Here is a 25773-nt window from a genome sequence, read left to right as displayed (position 1 = left end):
GTATAATACATAGGAGAATTTACAATTATATGACTATTTCGTTTTTTTTTTTTTTTTTTATTAAATTTCACCTAAGCCTATATACAAGTATTCTTCCGGAAATTTTGTTAGCTGTTAAATCTGAATGAAATATTTTTACAATAAAATTAAACCTTTCATTCAAGATTTAATAATGGTTATGAGAGAATACATGAAAGAATTAATAAATGTGACAGAATAGAAAAAGAGTCAAGATTGTGAGTCTTTTATTATGGTATGACCTGAGTTATCTGATATGAAGAACTATGATTGCAAATGATTCAACCTGTAGGCTCTGCAGGATTAGTGTGCAGTATACTAATGTATAGAATGTTTTTGATTGTAGATTATCTGTACTTACAGGATAGAAAAAATTTGAGTGGATTTGGTGTCAGCTGCTTAGCAGAATTGCTATTTTATGAAATTGAATATAAAGAGTCAGTGAAATTATATGTGCTGTTGTGATTACATGACAGCTTGGTTACTTGCACTAAAATGAGAAATTCAGATTGCCATGACAAAAAGTGTGTGTGTGGGGGGGGGAATGACTGAGAATAGTGTGACTAGTTTGACAAACAAGAAAAACATTGTATAGTTCAGAAACATGGACTGTTAAAGAAAGATGAAAGTAAATTAAAACTACCGTATTTACTGGTGTATAAGACGCACTTTTTTCTTTCAAAACAGGTCTGAAAAACAGGGTGCATCTTATATGTTGATACTCAGTTTTTTATTACTTTCATTTCTGAACATTTTCTCTCTTCCGAGTTATGTAGATTCCAAGCACACAAAAAATGTTACTTTTAAATTTTCGGTTCACGAAAAAACTCACTATATGGTTGTTTTATTCTGCTGTGCTGAAGGGACAAAATTGCCGCCACTATTGATTTTTGAAAGGAAGACTCTACCCAAAGAAAAACTGCTTAAAGGAGTATTTGTACATGTTCACTCAAAAGGTTGGATGGATGGAGGAAGATGCTGTAAAAACTGAGACAGTGGTTAAATCATTTATGAAGTGTGGCATTAGTAATGCACTTATGGTACAGAGGACAATTTGTTGTATGAGGATTCAGATTCTGATTTAGAAGAGGTTTCGAATGTCTCTTCATTTAGCTCTGGAGATGAATTTCTGGGTTTTGATGGAGAAGATTAAAAGGTCTTTCCTCGTTAGATTAGATATTTGTTGAAAGTAGACCTACTTATTACTTTATATTTGAATACTGTAAATTCATTATAATATACAGTGATAAGGTGTTTTTCATAAAAAAATGTGTACAAAAAAGGGGGTGCATCTTATACGCCAGCAAATAGTAAAAAAGTATATGGGAGTTAGATTTTTAAGAGCAATTAAAGGATGCACAAAACTGGACCATATAAAAAATGAAGATATCAGAAGAGAGCTAGATATTTACAACATAAACAAAAAGATCAAGAAACATGGAAAGAAATGGAAAGAGCATATATTTAGGATGGAAAGATCTTGGCTACCAAAAGAGGTGGATAAATATAGACTAAAGAGAGAGGAAGACCAGCTGCAAGATTGAAAGATTAGTAAAGCCAGAATAGGCAATTCATACTCAACATTACAGAGACTACCTTAGTCGGTCGTCTCTGGACCTTTTCCAATACTTCTTCATCTTTCTGAAAACCAGTTGACCAAATCGGTGCACAGTAATCCATGTGTGGCCTGATCAAAGCCTTATACAAGGGAACCATAACATCCTTACATCTACAAGTCAATGCCTTCCATATCATTCCCATTATCCACTGTGCTGTCCTCACAATTTTAGCCTTGTCCACAATCACTCCCAGATCTCTCATCTCCTCTACCTCTTCCAAGATATTTCCAATTGTGTACTCTACATTATCTTTGCTCCCCAAATTTCAAAACCTTATACTTTGCAACATTGAATTGACATTCCCCACCCATTTACCCATTCAGCCAGTGCATTCAAGTCCTCTTGCAATGCCATGTCATCTGCTCTACTGCTGATAGTTCTCTCCAACTTTGCATCATCTGCAAACAACTGTATATCACCAATTCTAACATCTCCCAATATCATTTACATACAAATTAAACAGCAGTGGACCCAAAACAGACCTTTGGGGTACACCACTAGTAACTTTCCTCTTCTGGAATATTGTTCCTCCATAGACAACTTGCTTGATACCTATCAGACAGCCAGTCTCCAATCCAACGTACTAATCTACTGTTTAGTCCCATCTGTTCCAGGTAATAACCAACTTGTCATGTGGCAATTTATCAAAATCCTTTGCAAAATCTAAATATACCACTGTGTATACATCACCCTTATCCAATGCATTTGTCACATTATAATAAGTAAGCGGAGTTCTAAAACACGATCTTCCTTTAATAAACCTACGCTGGCCACCAAAGAATATTTTTCTGTTGCCAACCCAATTCTGAATCTTGGTCCTAACTTACCTAACACTTTAACCACAACTCCACACACACACACAGACTGTCCTATAATTCAAAGCCTTAGTCTTATCACCTCTCTCTTATGCTCTTATGAATTGGAACAATTCTGCTCTCTTCTACTCCTTTGGAACTTGGCCCAGTGCAAGAGATGTGTAAAAAGCTGTTGTTAACTCCCTAGAACATTCCCTCAAAACGTGTGGTGAAATAGAATTAAGTCCTACAATCTTATTAACATCAAGTTTATTCAGTTCCTCGTATACCTCCTGCTCACAGTTCTTCCTCCTCCTTCTTTCCCCACTACATTCATGTTCACATTCACAAGAATGAAATGCCTTTATAAATTGCTCATTAAATGCTTCAGCTATATCCTATTCAGCAGTTATTTTTTTCACCAATCAGTGCCATCCTTCCATAATCATACTTTTTGCATCAATTTTGTTCCCCTTATTTTGAATACTTCTGGCATTAGTAAACAAACATAAGAAATCATTTCTGGCTGTACAAGTTCTACAAACATTACTTCTCTAATGTGACACTTCAAAACTTTCCCCAGTCCCTTTCTTTATATTAACTCTGATTCTGCAACTTTCTTCATACCCAAACTCTCTCCTCCCAACCCAGGCCATCTGTTCCCTTTTTTATCCACTAACTCTGAATTAACTTCCGAATTCTTTATTATCCACTCATACATTCACCTCTGAATTTAGCTTCCACGTTTCATAAAGTATCTCCCTATCCACCCTGATCCCCATCTGTTTCCCTGTTTGTGTTGTGCTTCATTCCTCTCATTTACTTCATTCATGATATTCACCTCTCTATTTTCTGCCTTTCTTGCTCTTTCATATTCACCTTGCACCACCTCACATCTATTCATTACCTCTCCTTCTAGCAACAATCTCTTCAGCCAACCACCAAAACCATTTAAATGCAGCCCATCTTCTTTATACGGTTCTATTCATCCCACATGTTTACAAAATGTACTCCTTAATCCTCATATAGCTGTGCTAACATAGCATTCATCACTTTACTCACCACCTCACTTCATCGTTATCATGCCTGGGCAATACACTATTTTTCTACCACACTGTTATCTTTTATTCTCCTTCCAATCTGACATTTTCTTTGTTCTCATCCAAATGATTCATCCCTACTACAACCACCAATTATTTAAATATAGGATTTTGATTAATTTAATATTGTATATAGAAATGATCTCTGTTCAACAATTATTTTTAATTTATTTCCGAGTGTACCTATATATTATATGCAAAAGGGTTCACTCTGATTGGTACAATGACCTCCATAGTATTTCTTTCAGAATCCAAAAAATCACTGACTCAAGACCAAAATACAAAATAAACAGATTTAATAAAACAAAAACAATATATATATATACACTTCAAACGACTTTTACAAAACTATGACTAACTACAGAATTAATTGGATCCAAGGCCTTTTAAAAATAAACTTACACTTAAGACTAGACTAAACGCTTTGTTTGCACAATGACAAAATGTTCATAGTCAGTTTCTTTCTCTGTCAAGTCCCTTTTCCAAAGATATATGACTTTATTCTTCATTTTCACATGTAGCACACATTAATTCTTCCTAACTCAATTCTGTCTCTTTTTTAGTAGAAATAATAGTTAGATCCGGCGTCCTTAATACAGATGAAACTTCCTAATGAGAGTTTTCTCAAACGTTCCTTTAGAACGTAAATAGCAATTTCTTCTTTTATTCACTAATGCTTATTGACAGTCTTAACTCTTCCACTTTAAAAGAATTCACAGTTCTACGATTCCCTTTTTGGATTCTACTATAAATCTTCCAATTAGCGTTTCCTCCAATATTCCTTTTAAAATGCCTATAGCAATATTTCCCTTTTATTTATCAATACTTATTCCACCTTAAAACTTCATTGTTCCACGATTCCTTTTTTGGAATCTACTATTAATTTTCTTTCAACTGTCACATAAAAAAAACTCAAATTCCCCCGAAACTAAATATCTGCCGGCCTGTGTTCTCATTTCTTTCCGAATGCTCTCTTATTTTTCTCTTCGTTACTACGATACCGAACGCTTTTTGTCAGCTGTCAATCACATATCACACTTCTCAGCGAGCATGCACACTCCTTGAAACTGGCAAGCAAGAAGCTAGGTATAATGGCTGACACGTTGTCTCCGTTAGCGACAAGAGAATGTCTTCATAAAACACAACACTTAATATTTTAAACTACAAAAAAATTGTTTAAAGTAACACAACTATTCAAAATCCGGTAAGTACATAAATTTTTAACTGCTTTACATATCACTTTGACAAAATAATTTCAGTAACGGGCACGTCGCAAGTGCCGACAATGCATGTTATGAAACTAAAACTAATAAGCATACTAACATAAACAGTATGTAAAAATATTCAGAATTTTAAATTATGATTATTTTTATAACATCTACACAAGTTTCACTAGAAAGTAATTCATTAAAAACGGTTAATACATCGATACGGTGATTATTCCTTTATAAACAGATTTGCTGAGCTTCCATCTTTATAATTTAGTAATAGTTTTTTTAAGTTAATTATTAGACAATAATAATTGTCATGCACATGTAAATTAGGCCTAACTCGATGCATATACCAAACTCCAATCAATGAAAAAACATACCAGATTACTAACTTCACTCACCATATTAATGACTTCATTTATCCTAAGCACTTCTGATTACACATAGACTATTAATAGACTATTATTGTGCAGTTCATCTTGAGAATTATATTTTTATTAAATTACTAAACATCAATAGGTAACAGTAAGTTAAAGTACCCACAAGTTGCTAGATACATAACAAAAGGAAGACTTGAATCCAAGAAATTCAAATCAGCCGATACTATGTATTACAAATTGTTGCAAGCTCAGTTATATACGTGTGTGTGTGTGTGTGTGTGTGTGTATATATATTTACACACATGCTGCACAGGCACACATACTAGATCTTCATGAAAGAATTCACTGACCTTTAGTGCTGATGTAGTATTATCAGAAGAAAAACATGTATTCTTGGTTTGAATCCTATCCTAAACTTAGAAACTTTCATTTGAAGATAAGTCACTGTTCTGATATAAAGATGGCAAGGGTTTTCTTCCTGGAAACTTGAGTAAACAGCATGCGCACACACACACACACACACACATACAAGAAACACGAGACATGATATATAATGAGGATATTAAAGATTTGTGATTTTTTTTATAGCAAAATTAAATGAAACAAAGTTTTGAATTTTACCAAGGAGTTCATGAGAATATAACCTTTGGCAAAGGAGTTATCTTGGCTTGCACTACTTAAAAGACATGGGCTCTGCCCAGTAGTCTTTATATTCATCTTTTATTAATGCACTGATTGGATTTCACTGACCTGATAATTGGTTCAAACTGTTGATTCTCATCAGAGAGCAAGCAGAAACATAAAATGGCAAAAATCCTCTATTCAGTACCATGGAAGTCCCATGTTAGAGTTATGTTTTTCATAAGTGAACCCTCAGTAGGTAAGTGCACTAATAAAAGGTGAATATATAGGCTCCTGGGCAGAGTTCATATCTTTTAGGTAATGCAAACTAGAACAACTCCTGTTCTGTCGGGGGGGGGGGGATCTTTATAACCTCATTATGAATTATTTAGTTTGCCAAATTGAAGTCTTTCTGACACTGTATCTTGGTATGAGACATGACTATATATATAGGATGGGTTTTAATTCTGCAGTACAATTGGAGGAATAAATTGTGTTTCATAACTAGCATCTTATTGCTGTCCAAGTTCAGGATTGTTTTGATGTTTGATTCAGGGACATACTGAACGATGGGAATTTTCTTGATAGGCCTTTGTACCAAACTCAGTCAAAATCCTTGGAGATATCAAGAGCAACCATTTGAGATTCACCACACCTTTCCAAGGTGTTTGTTCAGAGATGGGTGACACAGGTTAATAGTTCCCCTGTTGATCGACAGTGATGGAATCCATACTGTCAGTCATTTATTAGATGAGCGTCTTCAAGGTAATGTAGGAGTTGGTCATTGATGATTCTTTCCATTACTTCAGAAAGAATTTAGGTGAGAGAAATTGGAGTAGTTTCAAGATAAGGGTTTCTCACCCTTCTTAGGAATAGGTTGTATATAAGCTAGTTTCCAGACTTATGGAATAAATACTGGTGAAATAAGAAAGTATAAATAGGCGGCATAAAGTGGGAGTCAGCTCGGGAGCACGACCTTTAGAACAATTGGAGGAATGCCATCAGGCCCGGGAAATTTTTTGGTATTCAGTTTGAGCAAAATTTTTCTGATCTCTTTCTGGTGAAAGATAAATGTGGTATTGAGTGTTGGACATTTACCACGATCAGCTATGCAAGAGTTAGAGGAGAAGTAGGAAGCCAGGAGGTTGGCTTTTTCTGTGGATGATGATGATGCAATAGTACCATTTGGGTATAATAATGGTGTGGGTGGTGTTGGGCAGAAGTTAGATTCAATGGCTTTGTCTAGAGCCCAGAAGTCATGGCTGCTGTTTGGGTAGGATGCAAGTTTCCTGCTTTTAGTTCTTTCAAAATCAGTTTTTGATGTGATAATTTTCTTGCAGCTGTTCCGGGCTTTGGGTAGGCTGTATAGGAAGATGGAGTTTTTGATGTAAGCCAGTTCTGGTATGCCTGACTCTTCTTTTGTACAGCCTTGGTACACACACACCCATGGAAATCCAAAGTCTACATAAGGATGGAGGAGGGTATACACGTTTCCATGCTGATGAGTTTTATTTCGGTACTGCATATAGGTTTGGTAATCAGAAATAGTAATCCGACCAAGGAAATGAGGAGTAGAAGTTGCGAAAATCACCCCACTTGGCTTTCTAATAATGCTATACATGTGGATGTGAGTGTTTGTGTACGTGTTGCTCCATGGAGGAAGAGATCTGCACTGCATTGTGGTTTGAACTGCCTAAAGGGCAGACAATATTCACAGGTGTACTTAGATGGCTTATTTGTTTAGGAAGAGGTCCAAAGTGTTTGGTATTCTGATGGCCATTTGAACAATTTATATGAGATCATTTGTGATTGCAAAAGTCTCAGCATCTCTACCTGCTTGACCTGTGCAGTTGGAAGCATGCAGCTAGCTAGTGTTGTGGATATTAAAGTCCCCAAGGAAGATGACCTCACTGTTTGGAGAAAATCAACATTTAAGGAAAGGTGATTGACTAGTTCAGGATGGTTATTGGTATTAGGAGAGCGGTAGAGACGACAAAGTTGGGAAAGCAGAGATGGTTGGGTAGCTTCTTATATAGTGAAACCTGTGGAGTATCCATAACTGTATAATAACACGTATGCCACAGTAAATAACTTTTATTATGTAAATATTTCATCTTATGTATCATAAGACATCAATTGGCGAACAACAGCAGGAATTGAATTCAAAAAACAGTAGTGTACATGCTTAAATTGGAATCATTCTATGTATACAGTCGAATGTTCATGGATTAAAACTAATTAAATTAAATTAAAATATAACAGATAAATTTATTGAATACAATTGAGGATAACAATTTGACCAGAGGGCTTATGAAAATATAATCCTTAGCATTGGAATTGACTTAGTTTGCACTACTTAAGACATGAGTGCTGCCTAAGCATCCATATATTTGCCTTTTATTAGTGCATTTAATAAAGGTTTCGCTGGTATGACAGCTGTTTTAAACTGATTCTCTTCAAAGACCAGGTATAAACTTTAAGAGAGCAAGAACTCATATTCAATGCCAAAGAAATCGGATGTCAGAGAATTATATTTTTCTTAAGTGGACTCCCAGTCAGTGCATAACAGTAATTATCAAAAGAAAGATATGGCTTCATTTCAGCAATGTAGATTGTATAGAAATACTGGATATTAAAGATTCAATTATTTCAAAGCCAAATGTATGTAGAAACTTCAAAATTTTCACCAGACAGCTTATGAGAATGCAGTTCTCAGCATAGAAGTTGCCTTGGCTTTCACTGCTTAAAGACATGAGCGCTGCTCATGATATATTTGACATCTTCACATATTTTATTCACACATGATCACATATTTAAAATTAATGATATATATATATATAGTAACTTCACTTAGAGCTAAGTGGAGATGGGCTGGCCATATTGTCAGAATCAATGACAGGAGATGGGCTAGAAAAATAACAGAGTGGAGACCAATTGATGGAGCAAGACGAAGAGGAAGACCGAGAAGAAGGTGGAGGAAGGATGAACTCAAACAAGTTGCTGGAGTGAAATGGATGAGAGAGGCAGAAAACCGATTGGTCTGGAAAACCATGAGGGAGACCTTTGTCCAGCAGTGGACAGAACCAAGAGGTTGAAGAAGAAGATATAGTAACTTAATTGGGAGCAGTTTCAACTTTTAACCCCCCAACCAGCCAGGATGTGTGTATATGTGTCCAGATAAATCTGGATACGATTCTGTAATACCTGTTGAATAACATGGATAAGAAGTGCAAGTTGGTCTCACTATTTCAGCCATCTCGGCCGGTAATTTATTTTTTAGAGGTTAATTTATTTTTCTATAATGGTTCATTATATTAGATTTATAGAATCAACTACCATTGAATTAAATAGCATCAGTAAAATTAAAGCTACATTCTACATTTCAAGCTTTATATCAAGGTCATCTTTAAGAGTGCACACACACACGATCACTATATAAAAGCATATGCAACACAATACTACAAGCTACAATATGTTTATTAACAAACTCCTTATCCTGACTTCTTGTGATGAAAAAAATAATAATAAATTATAACAGCAACTTAAAAATGAATTAATTCACCCCAATTCAGAAATTACTTCTTTGAAGACAGTATTATTATTATCATTATTATTATTATATAACACCTCCAGGGAGTCCAAAGACTCATCGAGGGATTGTATCTACTATACAACTCTCTGTCTCCACCAACCACAACCACCTTCATCTACACCAACGACATCTACTGACGACCACCACTACCACTAGTATTTTCACAGACAGTCATAAACATCCATGCCCGCGCTGGGATTCGAACCCACAGTCTTTTGTCTGGAGAGCAGATATGCTAACCACTTGGCCAACCAAGCCAGCAATTGCACCTCGTTTTTTCACTTTCATTATAAATTCACAATTTTAGGTCCTGTGTCACCAAGTAAGCTTACAATAGTATGTTATAGTTACTTTTATGCAGTGTTGTGTGTATATATAAATATGTATATACTCCAGAATTTGAAGTGCCCTTGATATATGTCAAAATGTAGAACATAATTTTGCTTTTATTAAATTTATTTAACTAAAAATGGCAATAAGTCCATAAATGTAATATAATGAATGCTGTTTGCTACTCAGTCATAAAGATATTGAAATTTTATATGAAAGTGAACACTCACCAAAATCTATACAGAGGACAATATCATTTAGGATAAAGATGTAAATTGAGAATTTTCTGGAGCATGGTGATGGAGATTGGTAAATTAGGACAAAATCTGGAAGAAAGTAAAAATATTAGTAATCAGAAACACTGAGATATCTGGCTCACAATATAGTGGTCTTCACAAGTTTGATATAGTGAAAGTCAACTGTATATTACCTACCGTTATCATGTTTGGAAGAATCTGTGGATTTATTCACTTCCACACATGAGAGGCCACAGGGCCTATAGCAAATAAATGCTGAGTGCAGGCAGAGCTCAAGAGCTGATATTCTTCTTGAAGAGCTGGAGGTGGTGGACCTTGTGAAATACTTCATGGGGAAGGCTGTTCCACAGAAATGGTGGAAGATGGAATAAATGACTTGGGAATAACAGTTTCAGTGAGTCTGCAGTTTAACTGTAAAAAGATATTGGGCAGCTGCTGTCTGTATTCCAGTAGGTTTATCAGCAATAAGGGGTGTAATGGATGCTAGTTCTGCTGAAGTGACCATGAATTTTTAGAAAGGTTTTTAGGTGCACAACCTCAAATGTGGGAGCAGTATTCAAGGTTGGGTGGATTTGAGATTTGTACAGAGTAAGCAGCTGGACAGGAGAGAAGTGACGTCTTGAGTGAAAAGTATGCCAAATTTTCTGAAGCTGATGATGATACAGAAGTGATGTGATTATTCCAGGAAAGATTAGAAGTAAAAGTCAGTCCAAGAAGAAAGATCTGGTTCTGCTTGTTCATTTGAGCATTATCAAAAGTAAGTGGAGAAGAATTAAGTTCTTTGCATGGAAAGCAAAACTGTTTTGGAAGCATTGAATGTGACTAGATTTTGGTTACCCCCCCTCCACTGCAGGAGGGGATAAAAAATATGTGTCTAGGATACTTATTATAGATCATCTTGAAGCTTGCGATGTTTGAGTACTGCAAAGTTAATCATATGAGTGGGAGAGGGCCATCATTAACAAAACTGAATAGGGTTTGAGGTCAGTGAGAGTAGACCATTTATATATACAGTAGAATGTTGGTTATCCAAAAACTAATTGGGACCAAGATTGGTTCAAATAATCATGCATACATGAGAATACCCAGATTATAAGAAACAGTCTACAATTATATTACTGTACACGAGGTTATTATTACTACTGTATTTATATGCAGACAGTGGACAACAGAGAGTGCTGTATGTGGATAATCCAACAAACAATGATGTGTCAAGGTCATGGGAGACTGTTCTGAGTCCACACACCAACTAAGACCAACATTTGATTTTTCATTTCTGTAATAATAAATTAAGACCTATTTCTGTGCTGCATTGCATATATCTTGGAATAAGCAATTGGAAACAAATGCATTAAGCGGAAAGAGTAATAGTTCAGCATAACAGCCAGCACATTAAAAGTAGATACTGCATTTCTTCTGTGTGTGTGTGTGAGTGTGAGAGGAGGAGGAAGAGGAGAGCAGTGGTCGGATAATTGATGTTCTACTGTATAAGGATGAGAGTTAGTGAAAATAATAGAGCCTTGAGGAACACCTGCATTAACAGAAAAATCCAAAGAGAGAGTACCTTCCACCATTACATGTAGTGAATGACCTGAGAGAAAATTGGGAATTCCACAAAGGGAGGAATGGAGACCATAAAATGGCGATTTTCTGAGAAGCCCTCAATGCAAACCCTATCAAATGCCTTGGAAATGTCCATGTCAAGCGCAATAGCAAGTGGGCTTGCTTACATGTCGTAGGGCAGATGCCAACTGAAGATAAAGAATAGGTGTTAGTTCAGCATCACAACTAGTAGGATTCCATCAGGACTTGAAGTCTTTTTTGGTATACAGGTTGTTCAAGATTCTTCTGATGTCTTTTTGATGAAACAGGCTATGCACTGTTCCAGGGAAAGGGGGAGGCAACTTGCCTTCAATATCTGTGCAGGAGTTGGATGAGAAGAATGATGCCAGGAAGTCAGCCTTATTGTTAGATAATGTTGCCTTACTGCCATTAGGATATGAAAGAAGTGAAAGCAAGGATGGACAAAAGTTGCTCCCAGCAGCTTTCGTAAGGACCAGAAAGCACAACTGACATTGGTACAAGTGGCAAATTTTTTACATTTAGCTTTATTAGTGTCAGACACTTATCCCTGTTAATGTTGATTTTACTTTGCAGGCTTCAGCATAGACTGTGAATGAAGCTGGAGTTTTTGTCTCAATCTCTTAAAAAGTGTAGTGTGTTGGGGGATTGTTGCCAGTACAGACAACATCCAAACTCCATGCCATAATGGGGTCTCGACAGTGTCTCTCACATACCATTACAATGTCTTTGTCCAGGCACGACCGTTTAGTGTAGACTGCAGAAGATTATGTACTGGTTGATCAGGAGACTTCAAAACGCATGACTGTCTGGTTCAACCACCTGCAGAACTGTTTTACTGCTGTATCCTTGAAAATGGGGATGGTAGTGGATCTCTGCAATATATATGGCAAATCCTGGAAAGGTATTATACAAATTACATGTTGAAGGACTGGGAGAAACTGAAACCCCCTGCTTTGGGAACCAAACATGGCAACAGCCTCTTCAGGCCTTCAATAAGTAAAGTTGTGATTTTTCACCGGGTGATGAAAGTCATTTATGATTTGATGGATCTAGTTGGCATTTCTTTCAACTAGGAAGGTATCCTTAATGAGCAGGAATACTCGTTGATGCCAGAGCTACTTTGGTGGAAACAGGCCATCTTGAGAAAGTGGGGTTGACTTCACCAGGAGAAATAATTCCAGCTCAGCCATTTAGTGGGATGATGGTTATTTGAGATATCACTTAATCCAATCTACCGTTTGGGCAATAAAGATTGCCTTTTCCAATTATGCTATACAGATATAGTACAGGTAGACCCCAACTTACATAAGAGGTATGTTCTGTCTAACACAAAGTTCATGTAAGTTGGATTTAACCCACCCGTTAATTTCATTCTGTTGCTTACATGTTTACAATATACGCTCGGGTCTCTTTTTATGTGGATTTGAAGTTATGCGGTGCATAACTTCAAAACTTATGTATAGTATGCCCATAGATACGAGACCTTTCGACACTTCTGCGCATGTCAACAGAAGGAGAATCCATTCCAATAATAGGGTAATCCAGTGTTTCCCAAACTTTTTCTATGACGGAACACTTCACAAATCCTGAAATTTTCATGGAACAAGTTGGTTAATTTGTAATGTATTAATTAATTGTTAATTAATTGTTAATAAATGATTTTTTATTATTAATTAATAATTGATCATTAATAATTAATTAAACATCAATTAAACATAAACATCATTAAATTAATTTGTGCTGATTTTCATTGACATATCCTATTCTGATCACCAAAAATTTATAATATTATTATAAGTACTTACGAGTGAATGCAGACTTTTTCTCCTGTGTGCTGATAGTTTTCCCCTCCTTTTGTACATCCTGGAGATCGCTTTGTAGGCTGAAGGTAGATGAATCACTATCTGTTGCATCACAAACACCTTCAGTAAGAGATTTCTTAACACCAAAACTAAACTTATTCATATTAAAATTTAAATCTGTAGGCCTATTACTTTTAAAAAATCATGGCACTACGGTTTTGAAACAAGCACTTTCACCCTACAATACAAACTTGTGAGGAAAGTATTCAATATTACTAGATCTGAGAACTGGATACAGACTACCTTGATCTTCAATTTCAGTGAAAAAATTTTCTATTTTGGACTGCTTAAATCGTGTTGCATCTGCTATCTCTGAAATAAGACCCCAAACTTCAAATGCCTGCTGGAAAGTAGCTTGGCCTGTATGTGTTGCAAACATCTACGTTATCAGCTAAAATCATTACTTTGGCACATGAAATTGGTGGAGAAGGTTTTTATACATTTAGCCAGAACGATGTAGACAAATTGCTTGTGGATAATACCTTAAGTGACAATGATATTATTAGATATCGATTAACTTTAGATATCATCGAAGATCCAGAAAACGATAGTGAAGTGAAAGAAAAACCTGTCCCCCTCACTGCAAATATAATTCAAGAAGTTCTTGAACTGTGCAATAAATTGGAAAATCATTTTCTTGTTAATGACACAAATTCTGAATGAGCCTTTAAACTCCAACGTGAGCCGAAGAACTGTATGTCTGGATATCGCGAGCTGTATAAAAAATTAGTAAAATCATCATCGCAAAGTTTAATCACTGATTACATTGTCAGAAGAAAGAAATCAGCACAGAATGAGGGTGTTATATATTTGTTTGCTTTTTATTTAATTTTTTCTTCCTTAAGAGTGCCTTACTCAACTCTTCCTAGGAATGCTTCCTTTTCGGACACTGGCAAATTTATTTTTTATTGCTGCGCCAGCCAAAGTCCTATAATATGAGCTTATTCAAATTCAGGGAATATTCCTAGGTTAATTGGCATTCATTCTAATATACACTAAATAGATACCGGTACTAATTGCAATCGTGGCCAATAATCTATTACTCAAACACTTTCATTAAGTTCCCTCCCACTGTGGTTCTAAATTTTTTCAAGTGTAATTTGAATTCTCGAAATCAAGCATGAGTCAGGCATATACAACAAAACATGTTTTTTGGAACAAATTACACTTTACAACTATAATTGGAATAGGATACTAAGCTTTGCAAAATCTCTTGCTAAGTTAGTTACTCAATGCTAATTTAACAAAACACTCACAGATCAAATTGCTAATCACACACAAACTATAAAACATTAAAACTAGCTAACTATGTTATTCTAAATCAAACTCTTATTGCATGCTACATTTAAAGACATTTCACAATCCGTTACTATTCTGGTATAGATCATCTTACAAAAATTACAAATACATATATAATCTCAGTCACATGTAGCTAAAATTTCACTCCTCATTCCTTGTTGTAAGAGAATTACCCCATCCCAAAATACAAATCCTTATTATAGTCCACTATGAATTGTCCACTTAATATAATCTAACGTTAAATTCTGTCTCATTCAAACGCATAGTAAAGGTCTTTACGTTACCCAATCTTTTTCCGAAGGTCTGTTAACAGCCATGTGTTATTCGGGTCCTCCTTCGATCGGTTGCTTCTGCAATAGGCTTATGACTACGCCGTCCGTTTTACATTCTTCCGGACTCAAACTTTTCGCTGCCTCGATGCAGTGTTGTCTCTGCTCCTACTTGAGTGGGACATCCGGCGACCGCCACAATTTCTGCGTGGGTCGAAGATTTACTTGCTGCTCGTCATGGAATCTTGTTCAGCTTACTCAGAATGCCTGTCCGCTATCCAGTATTATGGGACCCTCTCGCTCATCCCTACTCCGTCCGCCAGTCAGGAATCCTCAAGGTGAAGTCAGGAACAAACAGGAAAAAGTCTCGCATTATCGCGCGCATTGCCTTATATTTCGTCCCTTCTTTTCCACACGACCCTTAGTTTTCATGCCCTCAAGATGATCCTCCAAGTCCTAGCTGCCGTTCGATGACGGCAGCTAGGATTCTAGGGAATCCCGCTTGCGTCATCTTCCTCGTACGTTGTAGCTTGTGGCATTACGGCCGATACGTGCGTATGTAACTCGACCTTTGCACTCGTACTCTTAACTTCTTTGGCGACTTATTAAGTTTAGGACAGCTTAATGGGACAAGATTATACTACTATTTCCTTATTACAAATTCACTAATCCGATAATCCTTCAGTTTAGTTTTCAACTACAAGATTTTTCTAGTGTGATTTACATGTTATTACACAACTTCCTATACAACAAAAATTCAGAACGGCGTGCTGTTAACCAGGTATTATCTGAGTTAGCCAAACTCTTATGTTAGATTCTGAATGAATAATTTCTTAAAATTCGTCCATTCAGGATCTAACAAGGGTGAAGCTAATTCTGTTTGTGAAGAACCATTGTTTTTACCATACAGATCTGATGTGCTAACTATCTCTTCTGGTGATGAAAGTGATTTTGCACCAGTTCGCAAATGTTGCCGAATATTGTCTAATATTGATGATAATTCTGATGACAAAATGTAAAAAAAAAAATTGTTACTTTTCAATAAAATTAAATGAATAAAGCTTTAAAACAAACTTAGGCATTCTTATTTTCCTGAATTTTCATAAACTTTTTTAATGTGATTTTAGGTTTATTTTAATTGATTGCTTCCGTTTATATGGTTTTAGAAAATTATGTAATGTATCCCTAATTTTTCAACATAAGTTAGACCTTTTTTGTGCGATTTTTTATATGCAGTTTTCTGTGGAATGTATCTACATTGATACGTTCCACAGAAAACTTACGTTCCCCGACTGTACACACACAGTAGTACATTAACATCTTTTAAAGATTATTTCTGTTAATTTTATTCACAGGATGCACCAATGAATTTGATTTAAATATGTAATTGTTAATTCAAAGTAAGAACGAGAAAATGGGGGAGGGGGTGTTTAATTTTGCCGTTCAACCTTCCTAATAAATCATCAAGAGAATGACTGAACAGTGAACCAACGATTACCTGTCACATAGGATTAAGAACAATCTAAATATTTTGATTTTGTTTACCGAAAGACATACCTTCATCTGAATTGTCATTAAGCATGGAGAAAATGCTTTTGATCTTCATTTCACATAATTAACAGTATAATATTTCCATGTCAGAAATAGCAACAGAATGCTTTTATTTTTTGTCATTATTGTCCAATTTAAAAAGGCAGACTCTTGCACGTGCTCCTTTGTAAGGGCTGCATCCGTCACAATTGTATTTACATCTGATAGTGAAAGACGAACACATCCTATGGCCAGTAAGTGTTGTCAACCTTTATATTTCATTATAATTTTCATTATCATCTCTAGATCAAGTTTAAATTTTAGTGTGTTTACACATTGGTGTCCACTTTTTTTTTTCTTTTTCCAGTCATGATCATACTCTTCCACAGTGCATGCAAACACAAAAATTATTAAATGCACAAATACAAATACTTAGCATGTCTGTATTTAACTATAAACAAAACAAGACTGAGAAAGTTGCATCCACGAAGTGCATTGTCTGTCTGCCTTGTGGACAGCCACTGTTAGGTGACATGTGAATAACATAAGGGTGTCAAGTAAAAATTTTTTCATGGACATTTCAGGATAATTTGCATACGTCAAATTTGCAAAAGTCGGAGTTTTTGTGTACTTAGTAAAGATAATATTTGTCTCATCCTGCAGTAAAGAGTACTGAGCGAGAAGATCTTAATAATAAATTTCTTTTTATCAGTAATGCTTTTGACCATCCTGTAAGTATCAAACAGTATAACAGTAGTATTCATGTTGTCTTTTAATCCTACATACAACTTCTTCACTCCATGGACCAGGCTGTGGTAGCAACACTTAACATGTATCACTAAAGATTATTGAAAGTTTATTTTTCACTTGCTTAGAGTATAATAAATTTAGTTTAATCCTTTATCCAAGTGTGAGCAAACAAAGTTTGCACCTGAAAGTATTTTCAGGACTGGGTTAAGGTGGTACAACACCAGGGCAACTCGTTGCAAAGGTGGAGCAAGCTCCCACTGAAGAGACCTCAATAAATGTCGAAACTAGTCTGGGTAGTGGCCCTTCCCTTAATGCATAACATTAGACATATCCGCAAGAAGATGTGTTTTGCATTATAGGAGATACTGAGGTAGGAGTGTTGGTAGCTTGCTCCACCTTTGCAACGAGTTGCCCTGGTGTTGTACCACCTTAACCCAGTCCTGAAAATAATTTCAGGTGCAAACTTTGTTTGCTCACACTTGGATAAAGGATTAAACTAAATTTATTATTACACTAAAGATTATGTTGATATTGATCCTCCTATATTCCATGAACCAGAGTGAGTGTGTGATATCAACATTTAAGGTGTATTATCTTCATTTTGTCATAAGATACCTTATGCGGTACTCTGGTGAAGGGTGGAATAATCTTTCACTCAACTAAGTGTGAATAAATTACAGTATTAAAGTTACTTGACATTTCTGAAGCATGGAGAAGAACACTGAAGTTAACTGTGAATGAAGTGTGATAAGATCTATTATCCAAGTATGCTCATGGTTTTGTTGGGTTGGACAAAGTCAGATTATTTACAATGATAGTAATCAGCTAGCAACTGAAAGCAGACTTTAAAGAAGTAGACCAAAAAGATGTTCAAAATCTTAACATTGCACAGAGAAGAGTGGACAAATGAAAAGTTAGTACAACTGAATGAAGGAAAGTAGAAAAATCCTTGTAATGATGATAGGCCAACTGAAGGATATTAATGTTAAACAATTATCATCCATGTTCTCAAGTGGATAATTGATCAAGATGATGGAAATGAGTATGAAAAGAAACTGTTTACAATTGCCCATTTAATAATATTCACATGCTTTTGTGAACTGTGATAAAAAAAAAAAAACGCAGCTGTTAAACAGATCTGTCAGATTATGACCTTTTTTCTTGACCACTAGTATTAATAAATTAAAGACATAATTCGGTATGTTAGTCAAGTAAATAATTGTTTAATATCCGACATGTTTCACTAACTAATATCTGTCAGCATTTTCAGGGATACACTGGTAAGCAATGGAAAGTAACAAAAACTAGGAAATTAACCGACAATTCTAAAAATTATATCAAGTTATCGCTGTGCGGGTTGCGATACGCATGTCGCAAGTACAACGTTTTATTTGTTGAGATATTTATTATAATTTTCATGAAAGTTCATTTCTTTTTGGTTGAATGATCTGATTAGAGTTTTCCATATATCTGGTAAGATTAGGCTTTGATTCTTATTTAGGTTACCTGTTGAACGGGCGACTGTAGCAGCTTCTTTGAATGTTCTGGAATGGTAGTTCTCTTCTATGTAGGGCATATGACTCATATCCCATCCAATATTATGGTTGGTAGAGGTGAGGTAGGAAGAAAGGCCTGATATATCTTGTCTGTTATTCCTTACATAGCCTATGTGTTCTTTCTTTCTTGTTTCAAAACTTCTAGATGTCTGTCTGATGTAATTGATGCCGCATGAACAGGGTATGCTGTAAATTCCAGAGTATTTGTAGAAAGGATGGCTATCTTTCGGGGATCTTATAAACTTTTGAATGGTCTCAATAGGTTTGAAGGTTATTCTGATATTATATGGTTTAAGAAGAAGAGCTAATTTTTTGGATATGGTACTGACAAATGGAATTGTTATAGAGGTGATATATTGGATTTCATCTCGTTGTCTTTGTGGTATGTCATTAAAAAGAATCTTGTTGATGAGTCTTGTAGGGTAGCCATTTAGGGATAGATCTCTGGATATTTTCATTAATTCTTATAAGTTGCCAGGGTCAATGGTACACTGTATAGCTCTTTTTTTTAAGCATATGGATAATGCTGAGTTTCTGGGATGTGTGGTAAGACAAGTTAAAATGGAGGTAGCGTCCAGTGTTGGTAGGTTTTCTATATACCAACAGGTTGATGCTATTGTCAGTTTGTTTCTTAATAAGGACGTCCAGAAATGGAAGTTTATTATCTTTTTCTAGTTCCAATGTGAACTTGATAGTGTTGTGGAAGCAATTAATTTTGTTTAGATAATCCAATAGTTCTTCTTTTTTGTGATTCCAAATGATGAAGATATCTTCAACATACCTATACCATGTGGTTGGTTTAGGGGTAATTTGGAATAAAATTTGAGTTTCCAAATTTTCTAAGAATAGGTCAGCACAAGAAGGCGAGAGAGAGGGCTACCCATGGCTAATCCAGTAAGTTGTTTGTAGTAAGTTTTTTGCCATGTCAAATAATTCGAAGTTAAACAATGCTTGAATAACTTGGTGATGTTTGGTGGGAACAAGTTTTTTAAGATATCGATGACTTCTGAAACTGGAATATTTGTGAATAGGGTTGTGACATCCAGGCTAGCCATAATATTATCTTCAGAGATACGGGTGTTTTTTAATTTCTCCAAGAAATGTTGTGAGTTTTTGATATAAGAATCTGTGTTGTGAATGTGTTCTTGTAACATTTTGGCTAGATATTTTGATAGTTTGTAAGTAGGGGAATGGATACCATCTACTATTGGATGTAGCGGTGTACCTTCTTTATGGATTTTGGGAACACCATATAGTCTTGGAGTTAACGGATGCATAGATTTTAGTTTTTTGATTAAGTCCACAGGCCAGTTGGTAATATCACATAATAGTTCATTGGTATCAAGATGGTTTTTGTGAGTAGGATCTGTATTAACATCATAGACAGATGTGTCTGACAATAGATTATTGATCTTTTCTTCATATTCCTTAGTATTTAAGATGACAGTGTTGTTGCCCTTGTCTGCTCTCAGTATAATGATTTCTTTGTTGTTCTTTAATTTGAGTAGTAATTTTCTTTCCATGGTGCTAGAGTTGGTGTGAGGATATCTAGAGGGAGCGGAGAGGATTAAGCTGCTTTTTAATCGTAGGTCATTGGCTATTGTGTGTGGAAGTAATGAGAAGGCTTTCTCTAAGTTGCAGATAAAGTCCATTTTTGGAATAGTAGTTGGTTTTAAGGCGAAATTGAATCCGATTTTTGAGAATAGAAATCTCTGGTTTTGTTAAGATGTGATTAGATTGGTTCACAATGACTTGGTTGTCTGGTAGGGAAGGTTTAGAGTTGATGTGATTATCATATAGTGCATTAAATTTTTTAATTTGTGTCTTTTTACTTTGATTGAAAGTTTTTGTATAACTTTTATGAATCACGTTATCCAAAAGTTGCCAAGTTTCCTCATCTAGGATATTAGAAACGTCTGTGAATAAGTCATAGCATATGGTATAGGTATGTTGACGATATCTTCATCATTTGGAATCACAAAAAAGAAGAACTATTGGATTATCTAAACAAAATTAATTGCTTCCACAACACTATCAAGTTCACATTGGAACTAGAAAAAAGATAATAAACTTCCATTCCTAGACATCCTTATTAAGAAACAAACTGACAATAGCATCAACCTGTTGGTATATAGAAAACCTACCAACACTGGACGCTACCTCCATTTCAACTTGTCTTACCACACATCCCAGAAACTCAGCATTATCCATATGCTTAAAAAAAGAGCTATACAGTGTACCACAGACCCTGGCAACTTACAAGAAGAATTAATGAAAATATCCAGAGATCTATCCCTAAATGGCTACCCTACAAGACTCATCAACAAGATTCTTTTTAATGACATACCACAAAGACAATGAGATGAAACCCAACACATCATCTCTATAACAATTCCATTTGTCAGTACCATATCCAAAAAATTAGCTCTTCTTCTAAAACCATATAATATCAGAATAACCTTTGAACCTATTGAGACCATTCAAAAGTTTATAAGATCTCCGAAAGATTGCCATCCTTTCTACAAATACTCTGGAATTTACAGCATACCCTGTTCATGCGGCATCAATTACATCGGACAGACACCTAGAAGTTTTGAAACAAGAAAGAAAGAACACATAGGCTATGTAAGGAATAACAGACAAGATATATCAGGCCTTTCTTCCCACTTCGCCTCTACCAACCATAATATTGGATGGGACATGAGTCATATGCCCTACATAGAAGAGAACTACCATTCCAGAACATTCAAAGAAGCTGCTACAGTCGCCCGTTCAACAGGTAACCTAAATAAGAATCAAGGCCTAATCCTACCAGATATATGGAAAACTCTAATCAGATCATTCAACCGAAAAGAAATGAACTTTCAAGAAAATTACAATAAATATCTCAACAAATAAAACGTTGTACTTGTGACACGCATATTGTATCACGCACAGTGATAACTTGATATCATTTTTAGAATTGTCGGTTAGTTTTTTCTAGTTTTTGTTACTTTCAATTGCTTACCAATGTATCCCTGAAAATGCTGACATACATTAGTCAGTGAAACATGTCGGATATTAAACAATTATTACTTGACTTACATACCGAAATAAGTCTTTAATTTATTAAATCTGTCAGATATTTTTTGGACTTGATCTTGTCCTTGATTTTGTTAGTTTACAGTTGTTGATAAACTTGGTATGTTCTTTTTCTTCTTTTGTCACTTTGTCTTTGTCTTGAGTCTTGTGTTTTAATATTTCAGTTAATGCTATATCCGAGAAACCTCAAATTAATGCATTTATTTGTTTCTGATATCTTAGGCAGTTGTTTTCAAATGTTGGTAAACATTTTATTTCACTTGTTTTGGATTGTTGTATTTTTCGGGCATATGTAACTATTAGGTATAATGATTGTGATGTATTTGTATAGTCAGTCCTCAACTTACATCAAGGTTTTGTTTCGACAGTCCCATATAAATCGGAAATCATGTATGAGCCATAAGGATATGTTAACAGTGAACATGCCTAAATACTAAAATGTAGGTCTGTTTTATATATTTTAAACTAATTTTATATTTGCTTATAGTGAAATAATGCATGTATAAGTTGCAACATAAAATTACTGTATACAGTATTGTAAAGCAATAAATAATGAAACATGTATCCAGTTGTTCTTTGTGCTGCCAGTAAAATAATCAGCTTGAAAACACATGGAGCAAGAGTGATTCTTCAAAACTGTTGGTTTATTAATTGGATAATTCAACAGAGGAGACTATTTCATCAACAACAACAACAAAGTGTTCTGAGGATGGTTCACCAGATGCATCATTTGTAGATTGTCTAGGCTCATCTTTGGGGAGTGAGGTTGACAGCATGAGTGAGCTTCTGTAAAAATTTTACATTATGTTCACCTTGCCTTTTCTTTTCTGTAGCAAACAATTGCAGCTTGTGTCATTCTGTCTACTTTGATAAATCTCTCCATATTGGGTCCATTTTCTCAAACAACTGAACTGCCTCATTAACAGAGACCAGAAGCAAATGACTATTTTTTTTACTATAAACGTTTTTTTTGGCGGGGGGACAGCTAGTCTTCTTGAATATCTCTCTCTCTCTCCTTAATCGCATTTCTTTCTCTTCTTCTTCTTCTGCAACTTTCTGTGTTTCTAGCTCTATAACGTCTTCATTTGAGAGTTCTTATTCCACAGCTTCCATAAACTGCTCTACTTCTTCATTGTTGATGTACAACTCTTTAGCTAACAGCACTATCATGCCACCAGTCCTTTTGTAAGGTTTTCTCATTGAATTCTGTGAATGTATGAACATATATCAGCTACTTCTTCCAGACACCTACACTCTGTTCACACCTTGCTCCATACTCTACTATGTTCTTTATGCAATACATGATATCATATTCCTACCAAATGTATGTATCTGCCCTACTCTGGGTTTTCTTACCTGCAGTAGCAACAATAGTCTGAGCAAAAGTATATTTCTTAAATAATAGGTTGCAGGAGTGAGGTGATATTGAGTGAATGTGTTAACAGGATGTAAGCATGATGGCCATTCCGTAAGTCACATGTGTTGCTGGTCATAAGACAAATATGCCATAAGTTGAGGACTGACTGTATTTTCTTTTTGTTTGTTATTATTTTGCTCTTATAGCATATATTTGCTAGTTTTAAAAAATAAATATATAAAACTTATCTGAAATAATGTTTGTTCCCATACAGAAAACAAATCCACTTGGAAAAGATTTAGAATGTGTACAATAAACTTGAAGCATTTTACTACTGCAATAAGAGTTAAGTTGTAATCATGTTGAAAATGAAAGAAAAAGAAAAATCGCACTGTAAACTAAATATATGGCTTACACACACACACACACACACACACACACACACACACACACACACACACACACACACACACACACACACACACACATCAATCCCATATATATCAGTAATTATTAGTAACACTTTTAATTTGGCTTTCAGATTTTTGTATTATATAGAATTCTATCTCAAGCAGCTCATATAAACATTATTTTTTATTAGATGATTGGTTCAAATGTGATGATGATAAAGTATCTCTGGTAACATCTGAAGACATTTTGAAGCTCTCTGGAGGAGGTAAATTTTCAACTTAGATTTTCAACTTACATTGAATGAATTGACATTTGGGGTGCAGGCACATTTTTGAGGGAAAAGTGTTTATACATTAAATTTTGCTGCATTCGAAATAAGATGGCCTCAAGCTTATGAAATACTACAACTGGCATTCAGAGAAAAATAGTAATGGCCAAAGAAATGACAGCTATTTAAATTTCAAGGCAGTATTTGCTATCTTTCATATTTTCTATGGATGGTCTGATTCTTAAATTAGACGAGGAATCAATTCATATGCACATTTGTTTACTGATGCCATTAAGACACAGTTCATTTGGAAAATAGCCTCACAAATGGTCTTATGTTACCTGATTTCTGAAGTAGAGCATATTGTTATTACTCACTAGATTTGGCTTTCTACATCTTCTAATCCTCTTTGCACTGAAAAACAGCCCAAAGGGAGAAATTATTTCAAAAGTCACAGATATGTAGTTGAACCAATATGGAAGGTGCAGTCATTCTTAAACAAGTGAACAGAGATAAGTTAAACAGCAACAAGATTGCTTTTCAGTGATCTATATAAGTGCTGTGTAGAATCAGGAGGCTAATGTTTTGAAATAGAAACCATTGAGTAACTTAAATTAAATTTTCCAAGAAATTATATTCTTGTTTTAATAATGTATCCAACTGTAAGTGAACAAAGTTTGTGTGTGAAGTTCTTCATGATACTTCTTGTATGTAGAGACTAATGACTTCACAGTAATAGCCTTGGTATCACATAATGCAAAGTACACATCCTTTCGGACGTATATAATGCTATGCATTATGGGAAGGACCGGTTTCAACCTTTATTGAGATCTCATCGGTTAGAGCCAGAAGAGAAACCAAGGTTGAATTGCAGAAGTCATATATTTCCTATATAGAAGTAGTGAAAAAGTGTATCACCTTATTATTAAAATACTCTGGATCAAAGATATGAGGATGGTTCCATAAGTTTCCAGCCTGACTAACTTATAGAGGTGATAGAAAGAAAACAACTGTGTCACTTTTATTCAACATAATCTCCCTTTACTTCAATACACTTTTCACATCTTTGAATTAACATATCTATGCCCGTTAAAAAATAGGCTGTACTTTTGTCTACAAAATGGCCTGAAACTGCATCTTTCACCTCATTATCATCTGCAAATGTTCTTCCTCAAGAAGAGGTAGTAGTTACTGGGCTTGTAGGGTGGTTGTTCAATCTCCTGGAAGCCACAATCCTTTGCAGCTTTTGCAACAGTAGCCATATGGACTGGAGCATTGTCATGAAGCAGGCGAACACCATGACCAAACATTCCTCATCTCTTTTTCTTTGTGGCATTGAACAGTGTTTCACTCCTATACAATTCTGAATATTCTGAATTCTGAATAATTCCTGAATATTCTGCATTCATGGTGGTATTCCTTTCCTTGAAGTCAGTCAAGAGAGCAATCCTAAAAGATTGTTGCCATGATCCTCTTGGTGGACTGGACCTCGGCTTTTCTTGGCAGTGTTTCGCCTGGTTTGTACCACTTCATGGATTCCCTTTTGAAAAAAAGAATCATAATAAAGGACCATGGTTTCATCCCTGGTGACAATGGATTCTAGCAATGCTCCTTCTGAATTGAAGAGAGAATTCAGAGCACCCACCTTGCACTGACCGTCATGTGAAGCATTTCATGAATGGTGCGAAAGACGGTTGATATTTCTTTGAGCTTCAGCCATCTGTCATTGAGCAGTTCCTCCTCAACAAGACGGACATTTTCCTAGCTAATTTAGTGTTTGACTAATTTCTCTCTTATTCCATATAAATTTATTCATTTGACTTTCTACCATACCAGCTTTGTTGATTCTGTTGTCTATTTCCATATTAAAATACAATCTTCACT

The 25773-nt window shown here is 35.3% G+C and overlaps 1 protein-coding gene across 1 annotated transcript in view; it reads left to right on the top strand.

Annotated features, from left to right (window-relative positions):
* The window catches only part of Usp14 (ubiquitin specific protease 14), a 231536-nt gene that overhangs the window by 188650 nt on the left and 17113 nt on the right, over positions 1–25773 (top strand). The window contains exon 16 of the mRNA XM_090410762.1: positions 23812–23886. Within this exon, the coding sequence (XP_090266888.1) occupies positions 23812–23886 (75 nt within the window). The remainder of the gene's footprint in view (positions 1–23811; positions 23887–25773) is intronic.

The sequence above is a fragment of the Typopeltis vanoorti genome, chromosome 20 (assembly GCF_054136105.1).
Source record: "Typopeltis vanoorti isolate ZY-2024b chromosome 20, IOZ_Tvanoo_1.0, whole genome shotgun sequence".
Lineage (NCBI taxonomy): Eukaryota > Metazoa > Arthropoda > Arachnida > Uropygi > Thelyphonidae > Typopeltis > Typopeltis vanoorti.
This window is presented reverse-complemented; position numbering and strand designations above follow the sequence as displayed.